A 27,493-nucleotide genomic window follows, 5' to 3' on the forward strand; every position below is an offset into this window, starting at 1 on the left:
ACCTGCGCTTTTGACTGCTTTTTGACTTGCGCTTTACTTGCGCTTAATTTAAAATAATATTTTATTAATATCCGGACCTATCTCGGTGTCCGGTGACCGGATGCAATAATTTGCCCCTGAGCTGAGGTATTCCGACTCAATTTCAACATGGAAATATATTGCTGAACTTGTTTTAAGATTTGCTCTCGAACTGTTTGAATCTGAACATGTTAGAATTTGAATTAAGCTATATTGAAATAGATTATTTATAAGCACTTTGGGTCCTACTCTGCATCCATCATGGAACTGGACGTCCAATTCTGAGATTGCGTAATATTTATTTTACCTTGCAGGCCACACGATTCACGCTTACCATTTTGCAGGGCTGCCACCTTTCTACTGTTATTGGAGGTTGGCTGGCCTTCATTCGTCAGCAGTCAGGAGAGCGATGATGCTTCCTGTTTGATTCTTTTTTGCAGCGGTCACTGTTGAGAGGTACATGCTGAACTGTTCACACACACCTACGAGGATGCTAATAATTAATGATTATAAGTTTATCATTGGATTTTTACTGTTTGTTAAAGCATCTTTTTAGTATAAAAAAATTAATATTTGTGCTAAAAAGCTATTTTTAGAAGCAGAAAAAAACTGTCCCAAATGAATCCTAAATTCATACGCAAGCTTATATTTTATGCAGCTCGTTTTGATTGTGAGTTTTGGCTATCAATCAAGAGGTTGTAGATTTCGAAGCTTAAGTGATATGTGTACGAGTTTACCTTAATTAGCTCAAAAGTCCCCTAAAAAAATAAACTTATATTGTATTGATCTTGAAAATTGTGTAAAAGTAAAAATTGTTTTGTGGAAGAAATTGTGTTGGTAGAGAGAGAGAGAGAGAGAGAGAGTGTGTGTGTGTTTACAACCTTTGTGATAAATTACAGCTCACTTACGATCAAAGTCGTAATTAAAAATAGGCGGGGGATATAATTTGTTAGGTGGAACATTCATAACATTTTTTAGTTGATAATGCTTATGTTATCTTAATTGATGTCAATCTTATGCAAGGCTCAAGTAGAAGTCACCATTGATGATATATATATGAGGAAATGGATTCATGTAGCTGATCCTACGCTACGCAGTGGGATAAATGCTTGATTTTGTTGTTGTTATTGTTGTTGTTATATATGTGAGGATTCATACACATGTTATCTTAATCAATTCATCTTTTGATTGAATAAATATGATAAACATATTCTTGAACTACAATAAAATCATATGCTCCCTCATGTCTCGGATAACTCTTTCATGTCATATTAATTTTCATGAAAGATTGTTGGTATCAACTACAAGGATTATAATGCCTATACTTTTTGTAGTTTATTTTATATTTTAGTGCTTAGACTTGTATTTCTTGATATAATGCTTATTTTTTTTTTTCATATGTAATATTTATTTTTAAATACAACATCAAAATAGAATTTATTTATTTTTTCAAATTTTAGGTAGTAATGTGTAACAATCAATTTTATCTTTTTTTTTTTTAATGAATTGCACATTCACTTGTTTTATAATTCTCTACTCATGATATTTTTTATATATTCTTACATCAATTGAATATTTAAAATTCTTTTTAGTATATATATGCACAAATTCATGGAGAGTTAGTTTTACTCTAAATTTTATTTATAGAACTAAAATATATTTGTCATCATTAAAAATGAGGAAATTGTTAATACAATGAGATTGAGCTTATAATCTTAATTTTTATGGTTATAAACCTTTGTTGGTATGTGCTAATAGTTTTGTCTAATATTAGTACAAAAGTGAGCTAAATGGCTTTAGGCTAAGCTTAAAATTGTAAATATGTATTAAAGTGTATTTATGACTCAAGTAGTTGTTGGCTCAATAAAGCTTCAAGTGTAGAATATTTTATTTATTGTTTGAGTCAGAAATTGTTTATTTTTTAGGTGTTAGAATGTTAAGCTGATTTGTAGGTTCTCATAATAAAAAAATTAAAAATTAAGTTAATTGACTAATAAGAATAATTGAATATTTTAAAAACTAATCATATTATATAATTTAGGTTTGATTTATTAAGATATCATTTAATTAATAAAAATTAATCTTACTTTGATTAAAAGTATTTGTGTTTATTTTATATTCATGAAGTAGAGATATTTCTACCACTATAGCTCAGTTTGTGCTCTTTTCTTCTCTACATTATTTATTTATCAAGCTTTATTTCTTACAATCATTTATTAATCTTACATGAAAAAATCTTAAAATAATTGATTGCTTTTGGTGGTAAACTCAAAGAGAAAATTAAAGAAAAGTTTGAATCTTTTTTATTGTGAATCTCTTTGAAAATATTTAATATTTTTTAGATCATTTAAAAAGGGAGATTGTAAGTCAAAGTTGTGCTAACTTATGATATTATTTTATTTGCATACAAATCTCATAATTTGAATTTTATATCACAATTGCTTGAGTTTTATATTCTTTTACTTGTGTTATTCAGGAAGGAAAATAAAGAAGTTTATATTTTAATTTGATTATTTGATGCAATTATTTTGTTTAAATAAATTAAATATTTTGCTCCATATTTTGGTATAGCTTAATGGATAAAATTATAAATAAATTTTACTTTTGATTAAATAATTTTTAAAATATCTCACTGAAAATATTTAATATTTCTAGATCATTTGAAAAGAGAGATTGTAATAAGTCTAGGTTATACTAATTTGTGATATTATTGTATTTTCCTTCAAATATCATAATTTGAATCTCATATTACATTTGCTTAAATTTTATGTGTATTGTGAAAGATAGAAAAGAAAGAAGTTGATATTTTAATTTGATTATTGTCTGCAATTATTTTGTTTAAAGAAATTAAATAGTCTACTCTATAATTTGGTATAACATAATGAATAAATTTAGAATAAAAGCTTTCTATCAATTAAATAAATATAATGCTTCTTCTTCAAGAATATCTAGATGTATTTGGCTCAATCATTTAGGTCAAAATCTATTACTTAGACTCTATGTCATAATGGACATAATAGTGAAGAGAAGCAACACCTTCCATCCACAAACTACTAAATAAACTAAGGTGGTGAGCAGGAAAATGGTGCACCTTTTGTAGGGATTTAGTATGCAAAATCTAAAAATTTGAAGTGAAAGTTTATTGTGCATCTAATTTTCTTTTAAAAAGTCAAATCATAGTTTAATCAATCTAGATCAATTCAAGGCATGCTTTGGATGTCAACTTTAAGTTCTATTTTGCTTTGAATTCTTGTACCTCAAATGTCAACGAAAAGCCTCTGGAGAGTTAGAAGATTTATTGAGAAGATCGAGAATATTCACTTCAAAATTGAGGTATGTCTGATGACTATGCAGTAGCATTGTAAGATTCAATATGACATAGTTCAAGTAGAGAAGAAGTTAAAAGAAGAATTTTTTTTTGAATCCACATCAATAATGAGAAATTGAAAGATGAAGAAAAAAACCTAACCTACAACATGTCCAAAATGTTGATGAGGCAAGGAAAATTTCCATTGATTGGAGTTTCCCACTTGCATGGAAATCTAGTTGGATGTGAATGCATAAAATTTGAAATCATTTGAGCCTCAAAAGTTTTGACTAAGGTAGAAGATTTTTTACCTAATCTTGATGACCTACTACTAGGCCAAGATGATCATCTCTACAAGCACCAACTTTTGAAGAAAATGGTTACAACTACCCAATGAGGTACCATGGTGATTTACAAAATAGATAAAAAAGGATAGGTGGAATCCAAGACAAACTAATATACTCATGAGAAAGGAGTCAAGATACCCACTGTCCTTCATCTTGATTCAGAGGAGCAAATCATTTCCTAAAGAGGAGATACATGATCAGGATTTTAATTGACTAAAAAATATGAGAACTAATCGAGGTTACTTGGATACTATATGGAGGGCCACATGAGTAAATTTATGTGTTGTAGAAAGGATCCCAACATAGGGTAATATATTATTCTCAAGATCATGTGCTCATTCTACAATCAATAAATCAAGGATTGTGATAAAAGGTTGGGACATCAAGATCATCCAAGAGAATATAATAATGTTATGTTCCATTTTTTAGCTTTGATAATTTTGTAATTATTGTAGTGTTGAATTCATTATTATTGGACTTTAAATCCAATGGATATGATGAAGGTGAACGTGTTAGAAGGATGATGATAAATTTTACTTTTCCATGCAAGACACTACCATTTGTTTCTCCATGCAATGCATGCCCAAAGAAGTCAAATTCTAAGGGTTTGAAGTACTCCAACCACCTACCACAAGCTCCTACTAAAATCAAGGCAAGGTTTTCCCCCTTCACTTCTTCAATCTTGTTGTAATCCACACCCAACATAAATTTAGTTTGAATTTGTAAATTGAATTTGAATATTGTAGTTTGTTTGTTATTTATTCCGTTCGTGAATGTATAAATAATGGTTAAAATGAATGAAAAAAAGCTTAATTGTTATTTTGGTGTTCCATCTTAAGCACATCTCCTTCCATTTGCTGGTGGTTGCTTTCATAGAAGCTTGGCGACTTCCATATCCTCAAATACATAATTTTTATTGTGAGATATCATGTAATATTATTTGCTATGTTTTTTCTATAGTACCCATATTGCATCTTCGATATGTTTCTAATTCCATCGTTGCTTGTGGATGGATGAAAATCTAATTATTTTCTTGATCACAGTTTACTTGTTGTATGTGACTACACTGCACTTCTTATCTCCACTTCAACTTCACATTTTATCATACCTCTGCATTCTAGCTATTATGAAATACTAGACACATGCTCTTAGGTTTCTTTTCTTCCCACACTTCCCAATCCATCTTCAAAACCTTCACTATCATCTACACATCCTCTCATGCAACATCATTCATCTCTTCTTCACCTCTCGGCCTCACTCATTCCTTTACTTGGCCCGGTGCCCCCTTATTATAAAATTCATAAAATAAATATTTCCATGGCACTCTTCTTTGCCAACATTGGAAGCACACATCCCCATCATTTTCATAAAAATCTCACAACTACAATAATCCTCCTATATCATCCTCAATTCACATCTAAAAAGAACACATCTCATGATCTATATAAAATAAAAAAAGATTATGCATACTACATATGTATAAAATGTATGGGACTTTATAACATTTCATTTATGTATGCACATATTATTTTGGAATTAATTATAAGGCATTATTATCATTCACATTTTGATTATTTTAATGGGCATTAACTCAGAGCTTCCATGCTATCTCCATGCCCTCTTCTATCACCATCCCTTCAATCTTGTATGCAGAAAAGAAAAAAAAAAATAGTACAATTTCTTTCAGTTTTCTTCATTGCAGGGAAACAAGTCACCTCTGTCTCCCATTCAAAGGTTGTGACATGCAAAAAGGCCAAGAGCTTCCACTGTTCATATAGATTAAAAATGATATGTCAGTGGGTAGTCTCCTTTCAATCAAGAGAATAAAGCCATTCAGTGCTCAACAGTGTTCTTGTTACTATTTTTGGCTCTTTTGACAACCCAAAAAAGAGTTTGTTCTACTTTCTAAAAATAAGAAATATCAATCATCCAACAATAAATGATGATGTTGACAAATATCATCATAATGAAGATTAAGATTTTATTTAGGATAGCTTTTTTATTATTTTTCAAAGCAATTTTTTAGTACAAAAATTTCTTGAACTAAAATTTTTTAGTACTAGAAAACTTTTTAAAAAATAGTAAAAAAGTTATCCCAAACGAAGCCTAAAGCAGTTTTCTTCCTGCTTAATTCATTAGGGATGACTTTCTTCTTGTTTCTTAAAGCAGTTTTTAGTACAAAAATTAAAATTTTTTATTATAAAGCAGCTTTAAAAAGCAGTAAGAAAGCAGTCCCAAATGAAATCTAAGTAAAATCTCTGAGGAGAAATTTGCTTAATGATGCCAAATTATAGCTCTAATGGTGAGAGCTATTGCTTCTTTAGGCTCGGCAAAAATTCATAAAAAATGTACTTTTTCTTTTAAAAATTGAATATAATAGTATAAATAATAAATTATTTTCAATTATATATAACTCAAATAAAAGTATTTAATTTTTTTATAAGAAATCATATAGCAATGAATGGCCTTTTTTTAAGATAAATTATATAAAGATTAGATAGCTTCTATTTCACTGAAAATTTTCTTTGAAATGGGAGAGAGCCGTTGCTCTTTAAAATTCAGCCGTATTCCATTAGCCAAGCAGTAATTTCGTTTTACTTTTAATTGTACATTGTACACTTCGTACTATTTGAAGGAAATGAAATCTTGTTTGGACTCTGGGATCTCACACACTTCACAACAAGCTCACTTGTTAATTATCTGTGGCTGACATTGACCCAAGCTCAAAAGTGTGAATATATACATAGAGCAAGCGAGAGAGAGAGAGAGAGAGAGTAAGAGAGAGGGGAGAGAGAGTGTAAGAGAGAGAGAGGGGAGAGAGAGAGAGAGAGAGAGAGAGAGAGAGAGAGAGAGAGATGAATTATGAGAGTGATAAACACACCATAACAGTAGATTAATTAGCCATAACGGTATAGTAGCTTTCAGTTTCTCCTTGCAATTTCCCACAGCTTTATTGAACTGCAGGTAAGCTCTTCAGCACTAGAACTGATGCAGTTCAAGAAAGCTGTGGAAAAATAAAAAGAGAACTGTATCATTTCAACCTCCATTGAAGACATAAAGCTTAAGAGAGAGAGAGAGGACTCAAGCAGAGGACAAGATTAGAAAGGGATATCTAACTCATACAAGAAGAGTGAAGAGAAGAAGAATTGGTAGAGTATATATAGGAGAAAGGGGAGGCTCTAAATGGTTGTGTGAGGCTGTAAAAACTCATCAATCCCTATAAGAATATAGAAGCGTGCCGTACTCTTATTGATTTTTTTTTTTTTTTACAAAGTTATTTTGTGTTTTCATCTTGTAATTTTCCCTTTTGAAAAGGTCGACCAGCTTTGGCCCAATGATGTGAAATTAGTATTAGAAAACAGTATTGACATGATAAAGAATCGTGATAAGATTTACAATGATAGAATTGGATTATCTTATTTCAATTCAGTTTTGGACTCATCATGAAAATTTTGATCAATATGTTTTGTGGATGTCAAAATCTATTTTACTAAGAACCTAATGCTGTATGCTACTTAACCTAAAGTCCATGGGCCTATTTTTTGGTTGTATTTGGAGTGTAAAATAAATATAGATTTTTTAATGTTTTGTTTGATGAAAAATAAAGGCAAAATTATTTGTTGAGAAATTTAAAATACTTAATTGGTGTATTTTAAATTTGTTTGAATTAAGTGAATTTGAAATACACTATGCTACACAAAATACTATCACATAAATTTCACCCTGCCCACCTCCGAAGTCGTCGCCATCATTAATGTTATCCCTTCCTTCGCACGCCTCATCACCATTGTTAAGAATGAAAGGATAATTTTCTACTTTTTTTATCATCGATAGATCATAACCAACAGCTATAGATTGAACAAGCTGAAATAGCATCCAAAAATCTAGGCTATGATCCAGCAAACAAAATCTCTTATATAATGAAGGTTTTACCTCTCAATTATTATCATACATATATGAAACCATATATAATAAGGGCTCTAAGATTATAAAAGAAGAAAGTTCTACAAAGTGAAAGAGACTTATACATATGAAACACATATATCTAAATATTAGATAAATCAAGGTTAAAGAGAACTACTTTTTCTCATCCTAAAATTATGAAAAGAAAGACGTTAAAACTATCACAAAAGCAAGCACAATTCATCTAAGATCTCTCGCTCACACACTCTCCTTTCTTGCTCCATTGATCTTCCCCATCTTGAATAAGTTCGATGTGCCTATCTTAACTTATTGTTCTTATTTTAAATCTAGATTAAAAGTTAATATGTTTTATTATACTCTCATTTTAACATAAAAAGAAACATAGAAAAGAAAAATAAGTGATTGATATGAGGTGAGAGAGATATATATTCAATAATAAATAAATGCCTCAGCAACTGGTCATTAGAAAGGTATACATGGTGTTGGATTATGTGACTCTTGCTTAATATAGTGAACTGGTGACATTCTTGATAACTTGGTGCATATATATAATACACACAGACAAATGAAAGAAACCGATAAATGAGGAACTAGTGACGGAAATGAAGTAATAGTGCCCTCCATTCAACGAGAAATAAAGCCTCAAAACCTGGTCATTGGAATATATATATAATGTGCATGCTAGATTGGTTGTTAATATAGAAACTCTAAAAATGAGAGTGTCGCCTAGATATATTTATTCAAAGAAATGGGTTAGAGAGAAAAACACCATATTCCTAAAAATGAATGTGAAGGTTTTGAGTTAAGGCCCAAGAAGAGGCCCTCTTCACTATGGAAGAGGAATCCTAGTCATACATTGACTTCATCAATCTATTTTAATCATCTTTAATTATTTAAATCCTTGAGGCAACACTTCCCTATCAACTTAAGATTCCTCGATTGGATCCATGCATGGTTTTGATTAATCAAAGAAGCACCTTATTATACTCAAAGCATGATATTCCTCTATAGAATGTCTAATATGGTCAATTGTTCAATCCTGCTAGCTAGGTTTAAGTAATAAAATTGTAGTAATTTTTAAAGCTTCACTTAATAATCCATGAGGAGTTATAAAAATAGCTTTAGCAAAATTGTGTATATCCAAAAAAATAGGATGACTTATCAATCTCTCCTAGGGGTGTCAATTTGGGTCAACGGGTCGGGTTCGGGTCGAACCCGGAACTAACCCAGCACTATCAACCCAGCACTATCAACCCAAAAAATATGCCAATGGCATGCGGATGAACAGTCCGACGTCAATATTGGCATTGGACTGTTCACCTACGCCAAAATAATCGCTCTATTTTTAAGTTTCGCAAGGAAAGGCGCGAAACAAGAGAGCGCGGGAAAGAAGAGAAATGGAGTTCCATTGGAGATAAATTGCGGCATTTTGAAGTTTTTTGCCATTATAGAGTGAAAAATGGAGTTTTCGGTTGGAGATGCTCTTATAAGTCTATAAATACCTCCAATTGAGGAGTATGAGGGCGTGAACTTACAACTTTTAATTTAAGGAGTCCAATTCTTTATGTATATTTATAATCTGGTTCTTGGCATTAGATGGTTTTGCAAAAACGTTAATATTTGTTACAAATTTTCCATACATAACTATGGCTTTTTCACATTTAGGTGAATCGATAACTTTGTATGGTAACAAATCAATATAGTGGGAACAAATTCAATATATCCATCTGAATAAGCTATCACACCAAGGTTTTTTTTTTAAATAGGACATTTTGGTTAATCAAAGCAAATTCACACACACGTCACATGCACAAGACTCAAATCCAAGACTTTCGGGTTGATAGCCAAAGCTCTCAACTAGCAGACTAAGGCTTCATTTGAAACAACTTTTTTACTGCTTCTTAAAGCGGCTTTTTAGTACAAAATTTTTAATTTTTGTATTAAAAAGCCGCTTTAAGAAGCAGGAGAAAAGCCGTCCCAAATGAAATCTAAGATGAGTTGCGCCACACCAAGGCTTGATAGCTTTTTATTTTCAACTCTCCGCTATTAACCCCGTCCCAATAATGCGAAACGCTTCATCAACCGACAACCAATACTCACCTCATGCTTAAGGCTTTGTTTGGGACGGCATTCTTACTGCTTCTTGAAGCGGTTTTCTAGTATAAAAATTTTAATTTTTGTACTAGAAAGCAGCTTTATGAAGCAGGAAGAAAGCTGTCCCAAACGAAGCCTAAATTGCTCCTCATCCATTATTCCATTACATTCACTGAACTGATCATCCTTCCATTGTTTTGAACTAACGATCGTCACCTTATTTACAGCCAAACTAATACCCAAAATACATCGGCCCTTATCATTACATCCATAATCAAAACAAAGCTATTGAGAAATAAGTTCAAGCAATGCTATAAACTAGCCTTAATTGACTCATTAGAAGCTCTTTCTTTTAACCCATAATGCTCATCAAAAGAAAGAACATGACAATTTTGCATTGATTATCACGCCTTAAACTAAGGCTTTGCTTGGGTTGACTTTCTTAATATTGTCTAAATCAGATTTTTAGTACAAAATTTTTAGTTCAAAAAGATTTTGTAATAGAAATCTGCTTTAAAAAGAAAAAAAAAAGCTGTCTCAAACGAAGCCTAACTGGCAATACTGAACAAAATTTTTATTTTAATTATCATCAAGATATGGTGGGAGGAACTAGATAGTGCTTCCACATATTCATTGCTCAATCTTCGCTTTGGACACTATAAAGTTTCATTTGATATAACTTTTTTACTGCTTTCTAAAGCAGCATTTTAGTACAAAAACTATTTGAACAAATAATGTGTGTACTATAAAGTTGCTTTAGAAAGCAATACGAAAGCTATCCCAAACAAAACCTAACTCTACATGGATGTTAAAAAAATCCACAAAATGGCCATTTCCACTCACAGTGGGCATATATTTAGCCTAAGTAATGCAGCATTTATATTTTAGAATATTATGAATATCATACTCAACCCAATTTCTTAAAAAAATTATAATCAATTTAGTTATGATATTTTAATTAATGCCCATTATACAACACTAATTAAGCACCATTTTCATTACTTTTAAGACAATCAACTCCACCTTTGATGCTCCAATGGCCCTTTATGGCCAATTTAAAATTGAGTACTTAGGACACATTATATCTAACCAAGGTGTTTGGCCAATTACTTCCATAATTAAGGCCATTTCACAATGGGCACCAACTAAGCCTATCAAGGAACTATGTGGGCACCTCGGCTTAATGGCCTACTATTACAAATTTGTTTGAGGTTTGTCCCACATTGTTGAACTACTTATGGCTATTCTTCAACATGTTGCATTCACTTAGAATGCAACAGTATATGATGCTTTAGGTTTAGTTTGGACCAACTTGTTTACTGCTTCTTAAAGTAACGTTTTAGTACAAAAATTTTTCATAAAATTTTTTGTACTAAAAAGCTACTATAAGAAACAGTTAGAAAATGATCCCAAACGAAACATTAAACTAGCTTAAACAACAAATTGCCTACACCATTTTTTAAGCTCATTGAATTCAGGGGCGGAACCCCTTTATTGTTAGGGGGGGCAATTGCCCCCCCTAAAAAAAAAATTCATTATACTCTTATTTTATGTAATTTTTAGTCTTTATTATAAGGAATTTTAGGCAATTGCCCCATCTAAAAATATTAAAATACTATGATCATTAAGCAATTGCCCCCAATATAATTAAATACATTATGTAGATATGTTATTGTTAGGGAATGATGAACCAAATACACAGAGAAATATTAAATTAAAATTTATTCCGGGGGCGCTGTCCCCGAAAACCCTCGCAGGGGCGCTGCCCCTTGACCCCGCGACCTGATCGGGCAGGTCGAACCCCGCAAGGGGGCGCTGCTCCTTGAACCCCCGACATATATGCAAGCAGTTACTTATTCCGCCCCTGACTGAATTCACAATTTATTGTTGATATCAATGCATGTGGTGTAGGCATTAGAGTAGTACTTTCCTATGCAACTTGGTTCAATCTACATTCCCAAGATGTATGCCATCACATAAGATATGATGAAATGATGAACAATATATGTTTGAATCTCGATTCATCATTAAGACAGATCAAAAAAGAATTTAATAAATAATACCCAAGTCATTTAGATGCTATTGCAACAATGATTTCTCAATAAAATTTGGCTTTAAATTTTAAATTAAATATAATTATGGTCTCTTTAACAAACTCATCACAAATGCTTTGTCTTGCGTTACAGAGACTCGACATAATTCCCCTACTAAATCCAATCTCCAAAGGTTGATATTGGCCCTTAACCCAACCATATTATAACAACTTATGCATGATACAATCATAATTCAATATTAAGGGAGTTGCATGAATAAATAGAAATCAACTCCAACATTTTTTTAGATTATATGTTCCACGATGGATTCATTTAAAAAGAATCGGTGAATTGTAATGTGTGCCTCTATCTCACTACTATAACATGAACTACTACAACTTTATCACTCTAGTATGGTTGAAGGACATGAACCATTACACAAAACCTAATCCTAATTTGAGAATATTTTTATCGGTCTATCAATTTATCAAAAGCTCTACAATCCATCAAGTTTCAAACCTTCTCCATACATTACTAATTTCAAAAACGCTCTACGGATATATAATTATGGACTTCATTGTTCATAGTGCGGCCACTCATAACATCCTCAATGACTTAAAGATTTACGTGTAGGAAGAAATTTTCTATTATGAGTGATCATATGATACACATTGATTTATTAAATTATTGTGATTATGTCATTCATCATATACTATAATATGATACATGATATCATATGAGAATTGAATATTTTATATCAATGGAGTCTCATAAAATAAAAACTTTGACATCAATATAAATAATATAATATTAGTCACAAACTTAAAATAAAATAATGCATTTTTAAATAACAACATGATAAAATTTAGACAAATAAATGTAGTTTTTGTTGCAAAGTTATTATATCAATGAGAGCCGTCAAATGTCATATTATTATTATTAATATTTTAAATCTATAATTTATTCATTTTATAAATTTTATATTAGCCATTGACCAGTGCAATGTAGTTGTTGGTGGCTCGGTGAAGCCATGAACATTTTGTGGGCCGCATAGATAATTAGCGCAAGTTTAGGGATAAATTTTTTTGGTTTAAAGCTATATTAAATAAAAAATTTAATTAATCTATTTATTTTTAGATGAATATAATTTATAATTAATTTATTAAACATATATATTTTAGATTTATAATATAATAAATCTAATAATTATAAAAGAGAAGATTGACTTTGTATGCTTCATAATTGAAGGAATATATCTGTTATTTTCTATTTTTTTCGAAAATATATTTGAATGTTTGTTTAATATCAAATCACCCTCAATGAGGGATGACATCTTATATTTAGAGTGTTTTTTTAAGCCAAAGTATACATATTTGAATTCAAACCTCATAACTTTGAACTTAATTTGAAAAATAATTCTATCCTTATTCAAGCTGAAATCAATTTGAACTGGTTCAAACTTTGTTCAAATCTCATTTGAACTTGTTCAAGAACTAGATATCCAAGTCACAAATCCCCCTCTCTTTCATACATTGCTCTCTCGTCACACACTATCACTCTCATGACACACGATCAAGATTGCCATACCCCTTCGATGGCTTTCCAAGTGACTTCCATTAGCATTAATCACTCACATCAAACACTATCGATAACTTCTCCATTCTCCAGCGAGCTCTTATCACAAAACACTCTTCTCCTTCAATGTCTTCCCATAGCAAGCTCCCACCGTGTGAACATCTTTTTTATTTAGACATCATCAACCTCGTCGATGTCATCCATCATAAATTTATCATCTTCAATCACACACCGCCACTTATGTCGATGCCTTACTATTACGATCGATATCCTATCCAACTCCCTAATTGAGAACAATGATGTTAGTTGTTTGATACATTGTGAATATCTCAGCTCGGTTCCTGGTTTAAAGGAAATGTTTAATTCAATCAAGTTCAAATCAAATTCACAAACAATAAAGATGTTTGTGTATACAAATAAAAGTATTTGGCTCATGATTGAACTTTATCATATATTCTAGAAAATAAAATATAGAATAGTTCTCTAAATTAGGAGATTTCCTTGTTAATATAACTAGAATAACAATAATAGAAAAAGAAAGAAAATATAAAATTATAATTAGAAAAGGGATAAAAATCTTATAAAAATATTTTATTTTTGTAACACAATCACTCTTTTGACTACGGAAAAAAATTCTTTTTTATCACTTTACTATTTCTTTTACACATCCATCTCCAATCCACAATAACAAATATTTAGGATTAAAAAAAAAGAATCAATGGTCGATTCACAATTCACAAGAGAACATTTTCCCACATCAGACACTAATATATTTTTAACATATAATTAGTAATTCAATTAGGCAATCATTCAAATTAAGAAATGAAGCTCTTCTCTTTTTTGTCTTACACAAATTGGAGCCATAAGGCTCTATCCATTTATTCACTAGACCCGAAATACTTTACTGAACTTAAAAATTCCGATAAAAAGAAAAATCCCCGTTCTATTCTATTTATGACATACTTTTTTTTTCATTCATTACCTTGACCACTCGCAATTTTATATACTTTACCAATAGTCCAGACGAATTCCTTCATCCAAGTATGTAAAAGATCATAGTCGCAATTAACAGCCGAGTATTCTACCGTTGAGTTAGCAACCTGGATCAATATGAGATGTATATATGGTCAAAATAAATAAATAAAAAATCCAACAAACTCATCCATTTTACTAAAGTGAACAAAAGATTCAACAGAAGAATGGGGATTAAAAGATCTATTTATATACAATTAAATTATATTTGTTTGAGATGCCATTGTCAGTATGAATGAACTTTTTAGAAAACAAATTTCAAGAAATTACATAAAAATTTGTGTTGGAGTTGGGCAACATAAAGAATAAATAATTACTTTGAGCGGAAAAAAAACAAGGAATTAATGAAAAGGTAAAGATAGAAAAAATAACGTCTTTTTGTAATAAAAGAAAAAGGTGCAATACAAATTCAAGAAGAACCCCCAAAAAAAAAATACCAACAAGAAAAAGAAGAATAAAATAAATATGAATAGAACAAAAAAGAACAAACTTTGAATAAAGAATTACATAAAGATAGATATTACTATATTAGTTACCCTATCCTTTTTTTATTCACAATTCTCATTTTTACTTTCTTTTTTATCAAAAAAAAAACTCGAAATTCTTTAAAAATATCATAAACCGTTCTTATGGGTTGAGGGCATTTTTCAAGAAAATATAAAATAGCAGAAATATTTGAATAAGTTTGATTTTTTTATCGTATCATAAAAACACACTTTTCGAAGATCTCTTCTTTCTCTTCGGGATCAAATATACGATTCTTTTGAATACATGTAGATAAAAAATGCAAAACTTATGAAAAAATGATTTTAATTTATAGAATTTTTATTTTTATCTATATAGATAGATAGAAATAAAAATGGATCTATGTGAAAATTCTTATTGCCCCTCCCTCCAATATTGAATCAAATGTGGAAAAAAAAATGAATAATAAAAATTATAGGAAGAAAAATAATAATGACCATAATAATTACCTCGACCTATATATCGGATGACCTTAACCTAAACGAAAACCAAACCAATAAGAAAGTTTAGTTTTCTTTTACCTCTAAATTAGTTTTCTTTTACCCTCCATCTCTCTCTCTCTCATCGTCGAATGAATAGTAGCAGTATCGCTCGCTCTCTCTGTCTTCCCCTTCCTCATCCGGTAGCTTGCCACAATCTCTCAAAACGCTACCGTGGCTTGCGGAGCTGTTCATTTCGTCTTTGAAGGATCGTAGTTTGGAACCCCAATACCTAAAGCCCAATTCTTTCCGCTCCTCGAAACCCTAGCATTCCAACAAACCCTACCATGGAAGAAGAGCCTCCGAGGGTCTCTTCGACTGCTTGATTTCGATTTGATTGCGCGAAAATGGGGGTTTAAAGGAGTGCCGGAGATAGGCTTGCTGAAGGTATTTGTCTTTTGGTTTGGTTGTTTAGAACTGGGGATCCGATTGGAGACTACCAATTTGAAGATGGATGCACGGGATTCGTCGTCGATTGCTTTGGGAAGGGACGGGTCTTCCGAGGAGGAAGTCTTCACGGCTGGATTGGCCAAGGAGGCGGAGGTAATGTTCCAGAGCAGGAGATTTGAAGAGTGCGTCGAGGTTTTGAATCAACTCTTGCCGAAGAAGGGAAGCGATCCGAAGGTGTGATGCATTGCTTTCTTCGATCTTTTTGTTTTGGTGGAGTGTTGGTGTATGTTATTTTCTTGAAATGTTGGTTTGGGCTTGCTTTTCCGATACACACTTATAACTATTTTGAGTTTTTTTTTTTTCATTTTTTTTGTTGAAAGTTTGTAACTTGACCATTTGTTCTGCAATTAGGAATTTTGGTTGGAGATTTTGATGCAAATACTGGATTTCTTATATCTCTAGAATTTTATTAGTCATTTAGAGAAGAAATAATTGCTTGAATTCCATATCTAATTGTGAATTTTTTTTTTCAACATTTATGTCATCATGGACTTGTATTGGCCGACTATGTTAGGCTGGGATAACTCCAACCTCCTTCAGATTCAATAGAATTCTATTTACTTGGATGGACAATATGTTTAAACGGGGCAGATATTGATATTGACTTTTTTTTATTAGACTTTGCCTTCTGAATACATCTTTGGCGTTGCTAAATGCTATAGGCAAAGAAATTCTCAGGGAAATTAAAGAAAATTAAGTAGGAACGAGGAGTAGGTCCAATTTAACATTACTAGAACCTATGCAAAAATACTTGCACATGATGGGGTTAACACATCTTGTAGCATTCAAGAGGAATTAATTTATAAGAAGATTTACAAAGCTGGCACAGAATAGTTGGCATTTGACTAATAATGATTATACCGGATTGTTATTATAGGGAGAATTTCGTATGATTTGTATTGTATCTTGGTCTCTGATTCTTATACTGCTTCTTTGTTTCATCATGTAATTGAGTGCATCATTTTGTTGAGATTTGGTATGCTCTTAAAAGCTGCAGTTGTATATTGATATCTCAGTATCAAAGTTTTAGCAGTTATGCAATCTGAATTTTTAATCAAATCTGCGAGGCCATATTGTTTGAAGAACATTAATGGTTTCATTGGCGTTCTACTTTACTGCTTAAAGTTGATGTTCATAATCTCTTTGTGGTCTTAAATAAGCTTGTGTTCTGTTGTTGCTGTGGAAGTTCAATATGTGCTGATTGTGTTATCAATTTCACTCATTTCGAACACTGAGTTCTTTTTTGTTTTACATCTCCTATGCTTGATTCTAATATAGTGGCTGTAAACTATCTCATAATCTTGTGAATCTAGATCTATCATTAGCAAGAGATAAAATTAGGGACTAAGTTGAGAAATGGGAATAATACTTCAATTTCCTTGGTTAGTTGGTTGAATTGTTTTAATTTGAAGCATGCTGGACTTGGCTTTTCCTTGCTTGGTTGAAAGCATTAGCTCATTATTAATATCATGATATCATTTAAAAAACTTAAAAATTGAGCTTGATCATTGAATTATTTTTTATTTTATTTCTTTTTCATCCAAGGATTTTTATATTCTTATAATAAATTTTAGATAAGTTTTGGGTTGCTTGAACTATGTTTTCTTCTCCAAGCATTAGGTTTAGTGACTTTTTGCGATCTTCTCACAGGTATTTATCATCATTTTCCCCCTAGAAGTACATATTATCTTCCATGATTTTTTAAATCATTTCTCTACCTTGTTTGGTTTTTATGACATGCTTTGCAGGTTCTTCATAACATTGCTGTGGCTGAATACTACCGTGATGGTTGCTCTGATCCAAAACATCTTCTTGATGTATTTAATAAAGTCAAGGTAAGGCACTTCGTTTTAGATGACTTGATCACTATTACTAAACAAACGATTTTGAGTTCTTATAGTGTTTGCTCTGTTAGACCGTTTAAACAAGGTTTAGGTGGAGTCTGGTTTGAATAATATGGAATCTGACTCATTTTTCTTTTTTGAAGTTTGCATTTTTGCAATGAATTTCTTAGTATGGTTAGAATCCTTGAGATTTACATTTGAGTTGATATGTATTTGTTTTAGAAACTTCTATATGAATCATACAAAAGCTGGGCTGCAAGAGTGTTGTTTTTGGCATTTCAATATAATAAGTGAACATTGAATTTTTTGGGTAGTTGAGGATGCATCTATGATTGTTTATGATCAAAGTTTCTATATTTTATCACTAGTAGAATTTTATATCTTGATTGCATGGCTTCCGCAACTAGTTTGTGATTTGTGACTTTTTTCTTGCTAGGATATTTAAATTTTAACTGATTATTCTTCTTTGATTTATATTTTCTTGAGATTGACAATACATTCAATGTAACGAATTCAAAAAATTTTTTGGGATAATTTAAAATGAACTAATTTGATTTTCGACTTAGGTTTGTTGGTAGTTAATATATATGAGTTTGATCGATAGTTCCTTGCAATAATTTTTTTTTTCAATTTCCACTAGTGGTTCAAAATGTAAGATAAAAAAGTATATCTTGATCCTGTATGGAAAATGACTTCATCAAAAATCAATATTGCACATTCATTAATCAAGAATGATGAAAAAAAAAAAACAATACAACATGCATTGATTGTACTCTAAAATATCTCTTATATAAAAATTTTAATTCAAAATTTTGCTATCAGTTATAATTGCTTAAAAAACATGCTTAAAATTTGTTTTGCTACTAACTAAGCATTGATTGATAGTTGGGCCAACCAATATGATTCTTACTCCATGTGGTATGAGTTGGCTTCATTCCAAAAAAGTAATGTTGATAATATTTGATTCTTTACTATTTTCTTTACATAGTCAATAGAATATTTATTTTTATTTGTATGTTGCATGGTTAAAAGATGCTCAAAATAATATATATTCGTGAAAAGGTTGGAGTTGCTCTAGTGGAAGATGAGATTAGATAGAGTCGCTTTAGATGGCTTGGTCACATAAAATGACTACCTTCCAATGACCTAGTTAGGAGAGTAGATGTATTATATTTGACTTATGTTAAGAAAGGTAAAGATAGACCTAAAAAGACTTGGTTAGAAAATATCATAAATGACCTTTCTTTATTAGATTTAAATGAGAATTTGATTCTTAACATGACACAAAGGATACAAAAGATTCATGTATTGACCCCCCCTCCCCCCTGTAGTGGGATAAAGGCTTGATGCTGTTGTTGTTGTTGTTGTGTACACACTACACACACATACTAATACATATGTTTGTCATATATGTATGCATACATGTTTAGTATTTATACATACATGTTCATGTAATTATTAAGGTTTTAAATTTTATAGTTGGATATTGAGGTGTTTTCTTTTTATAAGGCCAGACGTAAGTCTAGAGGTATTTTGAGATATAAGCCTCCAAATTAAATTATGAAATAATAAGGAATATATTAATATCAAAGTAAGATCATAAAAAAGTTATTAAAGGCTACTAACACTAAATAATAAGTCTCTCCTATTTCCAATTTAATATAAATAAATATTCTAAGATCATAATTTTGTTAATTCAAAAGCTGCCCACACTCTTATCACTTAGAGGATTTTCAGTAGAATAATTGTCATTTTAGTTGATTGTGTTATCTCCTCTCTAATCCTTAGTTGCAACATCCTCTCAATCTTCTTCATCTTCAATCAAAATCATCTTCCTCTGATCTAATCAATAAAAATTAATAAGAATTGTAATTAAATTTTAAATAATGATTTTATTGATTATTCTAATTTCTATTGCATAAAGTTTTGTACTTAAAATTTCTTTTACTTGTTGACATATGATAGTCTTGTTGAGATTTTCTTCTTTTGATTGTGATTGTGTAATTTCATTTTTGTCCTCCACATATTATTCTTCATTTGATGGGATATCATTACTAACTAATTATTTTTCATCATACTTCAAAACTATTTTCTTTGAATGCTTTTTTTTTAATATCTTGTTACACACAATTTAAATCAACGAGCTCATCCTGTAGCTAGTCAAGTGATTTCTTCTATTTGTATGAACTTGGTTATACATATTGCAATTGTGCTCACACCTTGATGACAAGCATGTAAAATTCAATATTTTGGTTACAACTCTTGGTAAATCAAGAGTTTCATCTCTAAATTGAATCCACCACTGCTAATTTAATTAAACAATTAGCACAAAATACAAATAAAAAATAGTAGATGTTAAAATTACTAGAGGAACATTTCACTATAGCATATTTGGGCTGTTGTAATCCAAAGAATCATTTTCTATATCTGAGAGCTACAACTTGGAAATCAGCCATAGCCCTTACCATTGAGTTAGCAATCAATCTATTCATAGAATTGTACGATCAACATATGATCTTTAGATCGGTGATCTTATTCTCAGTATATCGATATTGAGGGTTCAAATAATAGTCCGTAGCATGCGAATACTGGTGAAATTGAAACTTCTATTTCTAATCTAGATAAGAAGTTCTTCAGTCTTGTTACACTTCCTTTAATCAACTTAGCATAATAGTTACATTTCAACTAAATGTAAGTCTACTCCTCCCTTGTAATTTACACTTGATTGCTAAAAATTCATGTTGGATCTTTCTATTTTATCAAACTCTTTTTCATAATCTTTGATGATTTGAAAATAACACTAACCTAAAAATTTCATTCAAAATGGAGAACACCTCATTTGAAATAGAGAATATGAAGTGCAAATCATCAATGAAATAACAATTCTAAATAAGAAACAAATAAGCATTAGGTAAATAAGAAAAAAAAAAAAGGTAGGAGAGGGGCTACTGACAACAAGAGCAGAGGCAGTGGAGCAGCAGTGATGGTGCAGTTGGGTCGGAGTGTAGCGTGCTTGTTCCTTGCAGTTCTTGCGGTATAATCTTGAGGCAGGATGAGGTTGTCAGTTTTCTTCTGAGGTCTCTTTTTTTAAACAAATTGGTTTAGGTTTAAGCAGATAGGTTTAACTAGATATTTTGAACATATAAATTACTTTTTATGAATTACCTAAATAAAAAAATAGTTATCAAGATGAATGTATTTTCAGATTTTAATTAGTTTAAAAAACTCAATTTTCATTTAATTCAGGAATGTATTGGATGCACATTTGAGCCTATGCTCAAAATTATAAATTGCCAGTGATGCTCCAAGTCTACGGGCAGACCTTCAAACAAGCAGGACTTGCATTTATAACTGAATCTTTTAGAAGGCTAAATTGGAAATATAGAAAGTTTAAAACTGAGATTTATTTATATTCATTGTCAGTCTTGATTATATGATTATAATATTATGTTAGATCACAAAAAGAATGAGAAATGATTGCTTCTCAACAATCAAGCTAATGTTTACATGAATTTCATATCATCTTTACTCCCATAGTTGTTACACCCCAGGAATTAACAATGAGTAGCACTATTATACAATAACGAATTAGACTTAAAAAGCTTAGTGTTACTTTAATTCAATCAACTCGTGGTTCACTGTGGAAAATTAATAAATCCTTTCCATATACTATCAAGTGTTTGACAAACTTGTTCCCCAAAGATAGTCCAAGCAGCAGAAAATGATATTGCCATTAAATGCACATTGATCTATCTCTAAAAAATGTTATTAGGTTTTTCAAATCTTTATGTTAAAACACTATGAGAGCACTGCAGCATGAAAAAAATCATACCAAGCCTAATATCTTGTTATAAAAAAAAATTTAAATTCTAGAAAAAATCACATTCATGCTATGGCATTTTATTGAAACGAAGAAAACTCCTGTGGGAATTTGTTATTATCAATCATTTCCTTAGCTTCGTAGTTTCATAACAACAAACTAAAACCGATATTATGGAGAAACAGAATAGTAGATGCTCAAAGCAGCTGACACTTGGCATTTACAGGCAAGGCCTAACAGTTTTCTTCCCCAACCTACACCCATAACTGTTTTTTTTTAGTAACCCTGAAATGTGTACTTTGCTTGCTTATACAAAATTTTTCATTTTTCTCTCATGTTTAGTTATGCAATTCTGCATCAAGTATAGGGGCAATCAGATTCATTTTTTTTGTGTTGATCACCTGTTACATTACAAACCTTAATTAGATCTTTGCATTAATTATGGATCAATTAGAAGATGTTTGATACTAACAAAAAGTTTATGCAGATGTGCATATAAATACACATTGAAGGTGTCGACTTATTGAGTTAGAACAGGCAACTGTGCTTGAGATCCTTCTGGAACATGATCCTAGGAATTTATCTCCAAATTTAAATTAATAAAAAACTACAATTAATTAAAAAAATAAAAATAAATCTTAGTTCGCTCATAAATAGCAATGAGAAAATTCTTGGTCATGAGTTAACAATACTTAAAAGCTATTATAATGAGGGATATTTTGTAAAGAAAATCTTTTTTATTCAAGCTAAAATTAATGTTAGATATGCATATAAAAGTTTATTATATCTGAGAAACATATGTTATATGAAAATATGAAATAAAGAATGTCATAATATACTTGCATTTTTTTGTTAAAGAGTTTAAATGTTAGAAATGCTATACTCCCTAAAAAAATATATGCACAAAAACTGTCATTATAAGCACGCGATTATGTTGACCAATAAAAAACTTTTCTGGAGCAAAAGTGCATGTCACCTAAATTTGATTGGTACACTTATTAAAGCTAAGTCAAAAAAAAAAAAGTGCAGATTTTCTTAGGAGTTTAGCATTACACTTTAAATTTGTTTGATTGGCAAGGAAAGATCTAGAATTTAGTGAGTTGTATCCACCATGTAGGTTTTTTTATGAAACTTAAGATCAATGTTTTTTCTTTGTCTTTTGTACGCTCAAATACTTATATTTATTAGAAAAGGAAGTTTATAGTGAAAATTGGTGTTTTTCTATAGATTTGACCACAAGTTTCTTTTATCTATCTAGATGGATAGGTAGATATGAGCTATCAAGGCTGTTTGTCCTTTTAAACATTCATAAAACTATCACCATGCATGATTTTGTGCATTTTGTAGATCTTTTCATCATCCTTTGATGGTCTAACGAGATTTCCAGATGGATGTTAGGGATTGTACTATGAGATTTTTTTTTTGGGCTCGAGTTGTGGAGATATCTTTAATATATGGGTTGTTATTGTACACATAATTTATTAGGTGGTTTTTGATTTGTGAAATGCTCGTGGAGATGTTATTTTTGAAGTGGCCTTCTGCAAGCTATGGATCTTCTTCACTTTTAAAATTACGTGCTTGCTAAAAAAAATCATGGGATGTAGTGTTCTTTTATGGTTTTAATCTGCTACTTGAAAGCTGCTTATGGGTTGAGTTTTGGTTGTTTTGATATCAAAACCATTGAACATGTGTCAACAACCTAAGCAATATATTTTTTTGTTTTCATTTGATATTAATTGCTTAACTATGGATTGCACCAGAGGTCAGGATTGCACCACTGGTATATTACCTCTGGTGCAATCCTGACCATAGCATGTTCATATGGAAACTATAAAAACCATTTTGATATCAAAACTTTTCATAGTTGATGGTCAGGATTGCACCAGAGGTGACTCCAATGGTATATTAGCATGTTCATATGGAAACTTTATGGGTCTGAGAAATTTATTATATGGATTCTCAGGACAAACCCACCGTTAGAATTTTAATTATGGCCTGCTGTGTCATCGTTTTTGTTATCATATTGATCTGTAAAGGAGTTATGCACTCGTTAGGGATCCTTCATTTCTTGTATAAATGATGATACCGTTTATTTAGTTGAACCACGTGGTAGTATAAGAACTTTTTAGGACTAGAAATAAGGCTTTATCTATTTGGAGTTGATTAATGTTGTATATATTTGACTTCATGTTACTAGGATATAAAATTGTTTATATTGCTTTCAATTTCAACACTTTTTGATAACTTGTGCTGACGTTATTGATTTTAGCTGGTGTGCAATCTTTAGCATCTTTTTCATATTCTTGTTATGAATTTTTTCATTTTTTTCTATACTTCTTTGAAATTTAATGTTTCCTTTTAATGACTGATCACATATTTTTGTCAATTTAGAAGAGAAGCGAAGAACTTGCTCTTGCAGCTAGAGATCAAACTGAAGTGGCTAGCATAGTTGGAAATAATGTTAATTCTATATCCAGGGGCAGTTCCAATTCCCTAAATCAGTCGGCTGCTGCAGATACTGTTAAGGTGGCATATGCAGACGAGTTTGGCACCTCTGTTGTGACATTTAACACTGTATGCTATTATAGATGATTAAATTAATATTTCTGATTTTTATATTTTTTTTTCCTGACAATTTGTTCTACTTTGGTGGTTTCATAGGCTGCTGTGCTCTATCATTTGCATGAATATGCATGTGCTTTGTCATTTCTAGAGCCATTATATTACAACATAGAACCAATAGATGAGGTATGATGCACTAATACTTGTATACCCTGATGCCAACAAAGCCTAATGTAACATAATAATGTTTCATTTCCAGAGAACTGCTCTTCATGTATGCCTTCTAATGCTTGACATTGCATTAGCTTCCCAAGATGCAACTAGAGCTGCAGTAAGTTTCTCTGCTTGCAGGTTTTCTTTAAGTTTATCTTCTCTTTAGGAAGAACTATGATGTTAAATTTATCTAAATGCATTCAAAGTTAAATCACTCTTAGCTCCATTGACCCTTTGTTTTTTTTTCCATGTTCATGATTTGCACTCTCTTAAGACTGCTGTTTTGGCATTTTGAACTCTAATATTTGCGAGTCTTTCTTCATATTCACTAGCAGTTATTTTATTTCGCCCTGTTTCCAGAGTAGTAATTCTTTTTTTGGACTCATGTTTGGTGCACTGCAATTTTTTTAGTTGACTGAAATTTAAGATGATAATGTTTCTATAGAGGTACAATAAATTGCTCTCAATCGAAAAAAAAAAAGGGCTTCAGGGCAAGAAACTGAGTGAAGGGTTGGATTTTGGTTTCTAATTTGGCGGTAATTTATTTTTGTTTGTCTTCTTTAGGCGTTATCCTTTTTGGCCAAAGCATTGATGGGGCAGAAATTTTCTTGAAGTTAACACGGGTTAAACTTCTTCATATAAGTGCCAAATTGCATCTGGGAAAATTAGATGGAAAATAAATTGTGTAAATTGAGTGTAATACGGCTGAAAAATTTGTTTATAATGAAGAAGCCAGAAGATAGCAGCTGAGTTGTGAGCTAGATAATGAATCCCTGATAGATCTTTTTTTCCCTGGTATTGATGGTAGTTTCATCAGGTGGAACGTATATCTTAAATCCATTCAGTGCTTTCCATATTGCAATGCTTTTATTTGAATGGTTTCCATCTTAATAAACAACCGTCATGCATTTATTAGTCTTTCAGATTGAGAGCAAGCAAACAAATAAACAGGCGATAGCTGTCCTGTGTTTATCTGCAAAGGACATGAGAAAAAAATATATAAAAAAGGATCAAGTCCAGCAGCACTGGTTGGCTTAAAAATGTAATTTGTTCAGGGAAATATTCTTTAAGGAAAGTCTTTCTTGAGGAAATTGAGAAATAATAGTCTTTAGTGGAAATATTGGACATACCATGTTTTGACTTGTTAGCTTGAAGAAATTAGTAATTGGTGGCATCTTCTTTATGTTGATCCCACCTTGTCTTTAGAGTGATTGGCATAAAAGAGTGCTAATTTGCTTTAGACTGTGTTATCTGAACTCATGGCGTAAAATATGCGATACACAGATGAAATATTGTGGTTCTTCCACTAGATGGAATAGATCTGATAAAATTATTCCCTTATATTTGTACAATTGTACTTCGTTGTTTGGCACTTTGGCTTAAACTGAATGAAGTAAAAAGTAATAAAAACTAAAAATGTGATGATTTTGACAGTTTAGTTAAAGCTTTCCCTGTTAGGAAGGATCAGAGTAAACATTGGTAACCTTTTTGCCCTCTACCATGGTCTGATGGGGACATCAGATCAGACATCAGATCAGCGTGAAAGGTTTATCAGAGACGTGGCCACCGATCTACGGCCACGATCGAGTCCTTGTATTTCTGAGTCATGATTGTATTTGATTTTATTTATGCATTTCTTATTTGCTTAAGTGTCGTTTTTATTTCCCGTTGTACCCCTCTCATGGGAGTTGTCGCATGTAAGCCCAAAGGGCAAGTTGGTCTTTTATTTTCTTGAGTCTTTGTACCCGGCTATTTATAGCCTCTTTTCCTTTGTTTTGGGGAATGAATGAATGAATGATTGCTTATTGAAATTCCTTCTTGCATGAGAATTTGTGTGTTTGAGAACTCTAATGGAGAGAGCTTCCTAGGAGAGGAAGAGATTGGCACAATACCCACCAACCTAGATAAGTCAGGTTCGTGGTTTCTTTTTCTTATCTCCATCTTCTTTTCTTTTCTCCCACCAATCCTCACTTCGTCGTCGGACTACCACCACTACGAAATCCTCCCTCCTCACTCCAATTCCCACGGCCAACTCCCAACCCGATCCCCATGCCGTTGGCTCCCATCACCTAGCCGCTGGCCCCCATCCACTCCCTCATCCCCATTAGAACCCTTGCCTAATTTGGATAGATGGAATTTGGCCAGATTTTCAAAATTCAAACTCATTAATTTGAAATTTGAAAACTTTCCTAATTTACGATTCTATTTTTGGAAAGTTTCTAAATCAATTTCATTTGAATTTTAAATTCACTTGGATTTGATTAATTACTTTCCTATTTTTATATCTCAATTAGGTAAGCAAGACACCTCATCCCAAACCTTCTTCACACATGCAAGCAGCCGGCCCCTATAGGAGTAAATTTGGGATTTATTTCTTAATTACAGCATAAACTCAATTGGGAAATAATTCAAATTATTTCTCTTCTCTGTGGACCGAATTTACCAAGACTCCAAATCCCTTTATTCTTTCCTATTCCACTTCTCTGTTTTGGAAAGAATTTCCTTGCCCGTCTTTTTTTTTTTTCTTTGCCGCCGCCCATGCCTTCCCGTGCTCTCTCTTCTTTCCAAACTATCTTCCCCCTCATTAAGCCTTCTCTTGAATTACCTGTACAAGCTCTCCTCCAAAGATTTCTACTGTTTCATTAGAGAAATCTGAAACTTTCTCTAAAGTTTAGCTAGAAAATCTGAAATCTTTTCAGATTTTCTGTGGGAAGATTTGGAGTTGCTTATTCAACACACATTGAAAAGAACATCTTGTCTCTTCGCTCTTGACTAGTCTTCAAGAGAACTTGCTACTGTGGGAAGATGACAATCATTCATCCTTATGAATGACGGAAGCCATTGACAAGCATTTTGAAGGCATCAAGTGGAGGATCTCCGCGTCTCCTTAGCAAAGGTTTCTTTTCTCACTTGCATCTTATTTCTTTGAAATCTAAATTCTCTTTGGCTTGATTGTAATCACAAAAGACTCATCCAAGTGCTCTTGCTAAGCCTAGTAATTCGTAGGATATTGAGTGTACTTTCTGTGCATCCTAAATCTCGTTGTTAGACTAGGGATTAAATTGAAGACTACTATTTTGCGTTGTTTCAATTGTCTTATCTATCTTTAAAATTTCAAAGCTTGGAGCATGTGATTTAGCCTACGCAAAACATCTCTTTATTTGTTTTAATCGACGTTGATAATTGCTAATAATTTTAATCCAAAATTATTCTAATCAAAGAGTTGTGCAAGGTCTAAAATGAAGCCATAAGCATGTCATCTAAGTAATC

At 31.6% G+C, this 27,493-nt stretch overlaps 1 protein-coding gene across 1 annotated transcript in view; it reads left to right on the forward strand.

Annotated features, from left to right (window-relative positions):
* The first annotated feature begins 15,357 nt into the window (after positions 1-15,357).
* Positions 15,358-27,493, forward strand: part of LOC110106836 (CCR4-NOT transcription complex subunit 10) — a 36,280-nt gene continuing 24,144 nt past the window's right edge. Inside the window, exons 1-5 of the mRNA XM_020836879.2 lie at positions 15,358-15,958; positions 17,533-17,619; positions 23,840-24,022; positions 24,110-24,196; positions 24,270-24,341. Coding sequence (XP_020692538.1) covers positions 15,785-15,958; positions 17,533-17,619; positions 23,840-24,022; positions 24,110-24,196; positions 24,270-24,341 — 603 coding nt within the window. The 5' untranslated portion in view covers positions 15,358-15,784. The remainder of the gene's footprint in view (positions 15,959-17,532; positions 17,620-23,839; positions 24,023-24,109; positions 24,197-24,269; positions 24,342-27,493) is intronic.

Source organism: Dendrobium catenatum, unplaced genomic scaffold (genome assembly GCF_001605985.2).
Source record: "Dendrobium catenatum unplaced genomic scaffold, ASM160598v2 fragScaff_scaffold_879, whole genome shotgun sequence".
Taxonomy (NCBI): Eukaryota; Viridiplantae; Streptophyta; class Magnoliopsida; order Asparagales; family Orchidaceae; genus Dendrobium; species Dendrobium catenatum.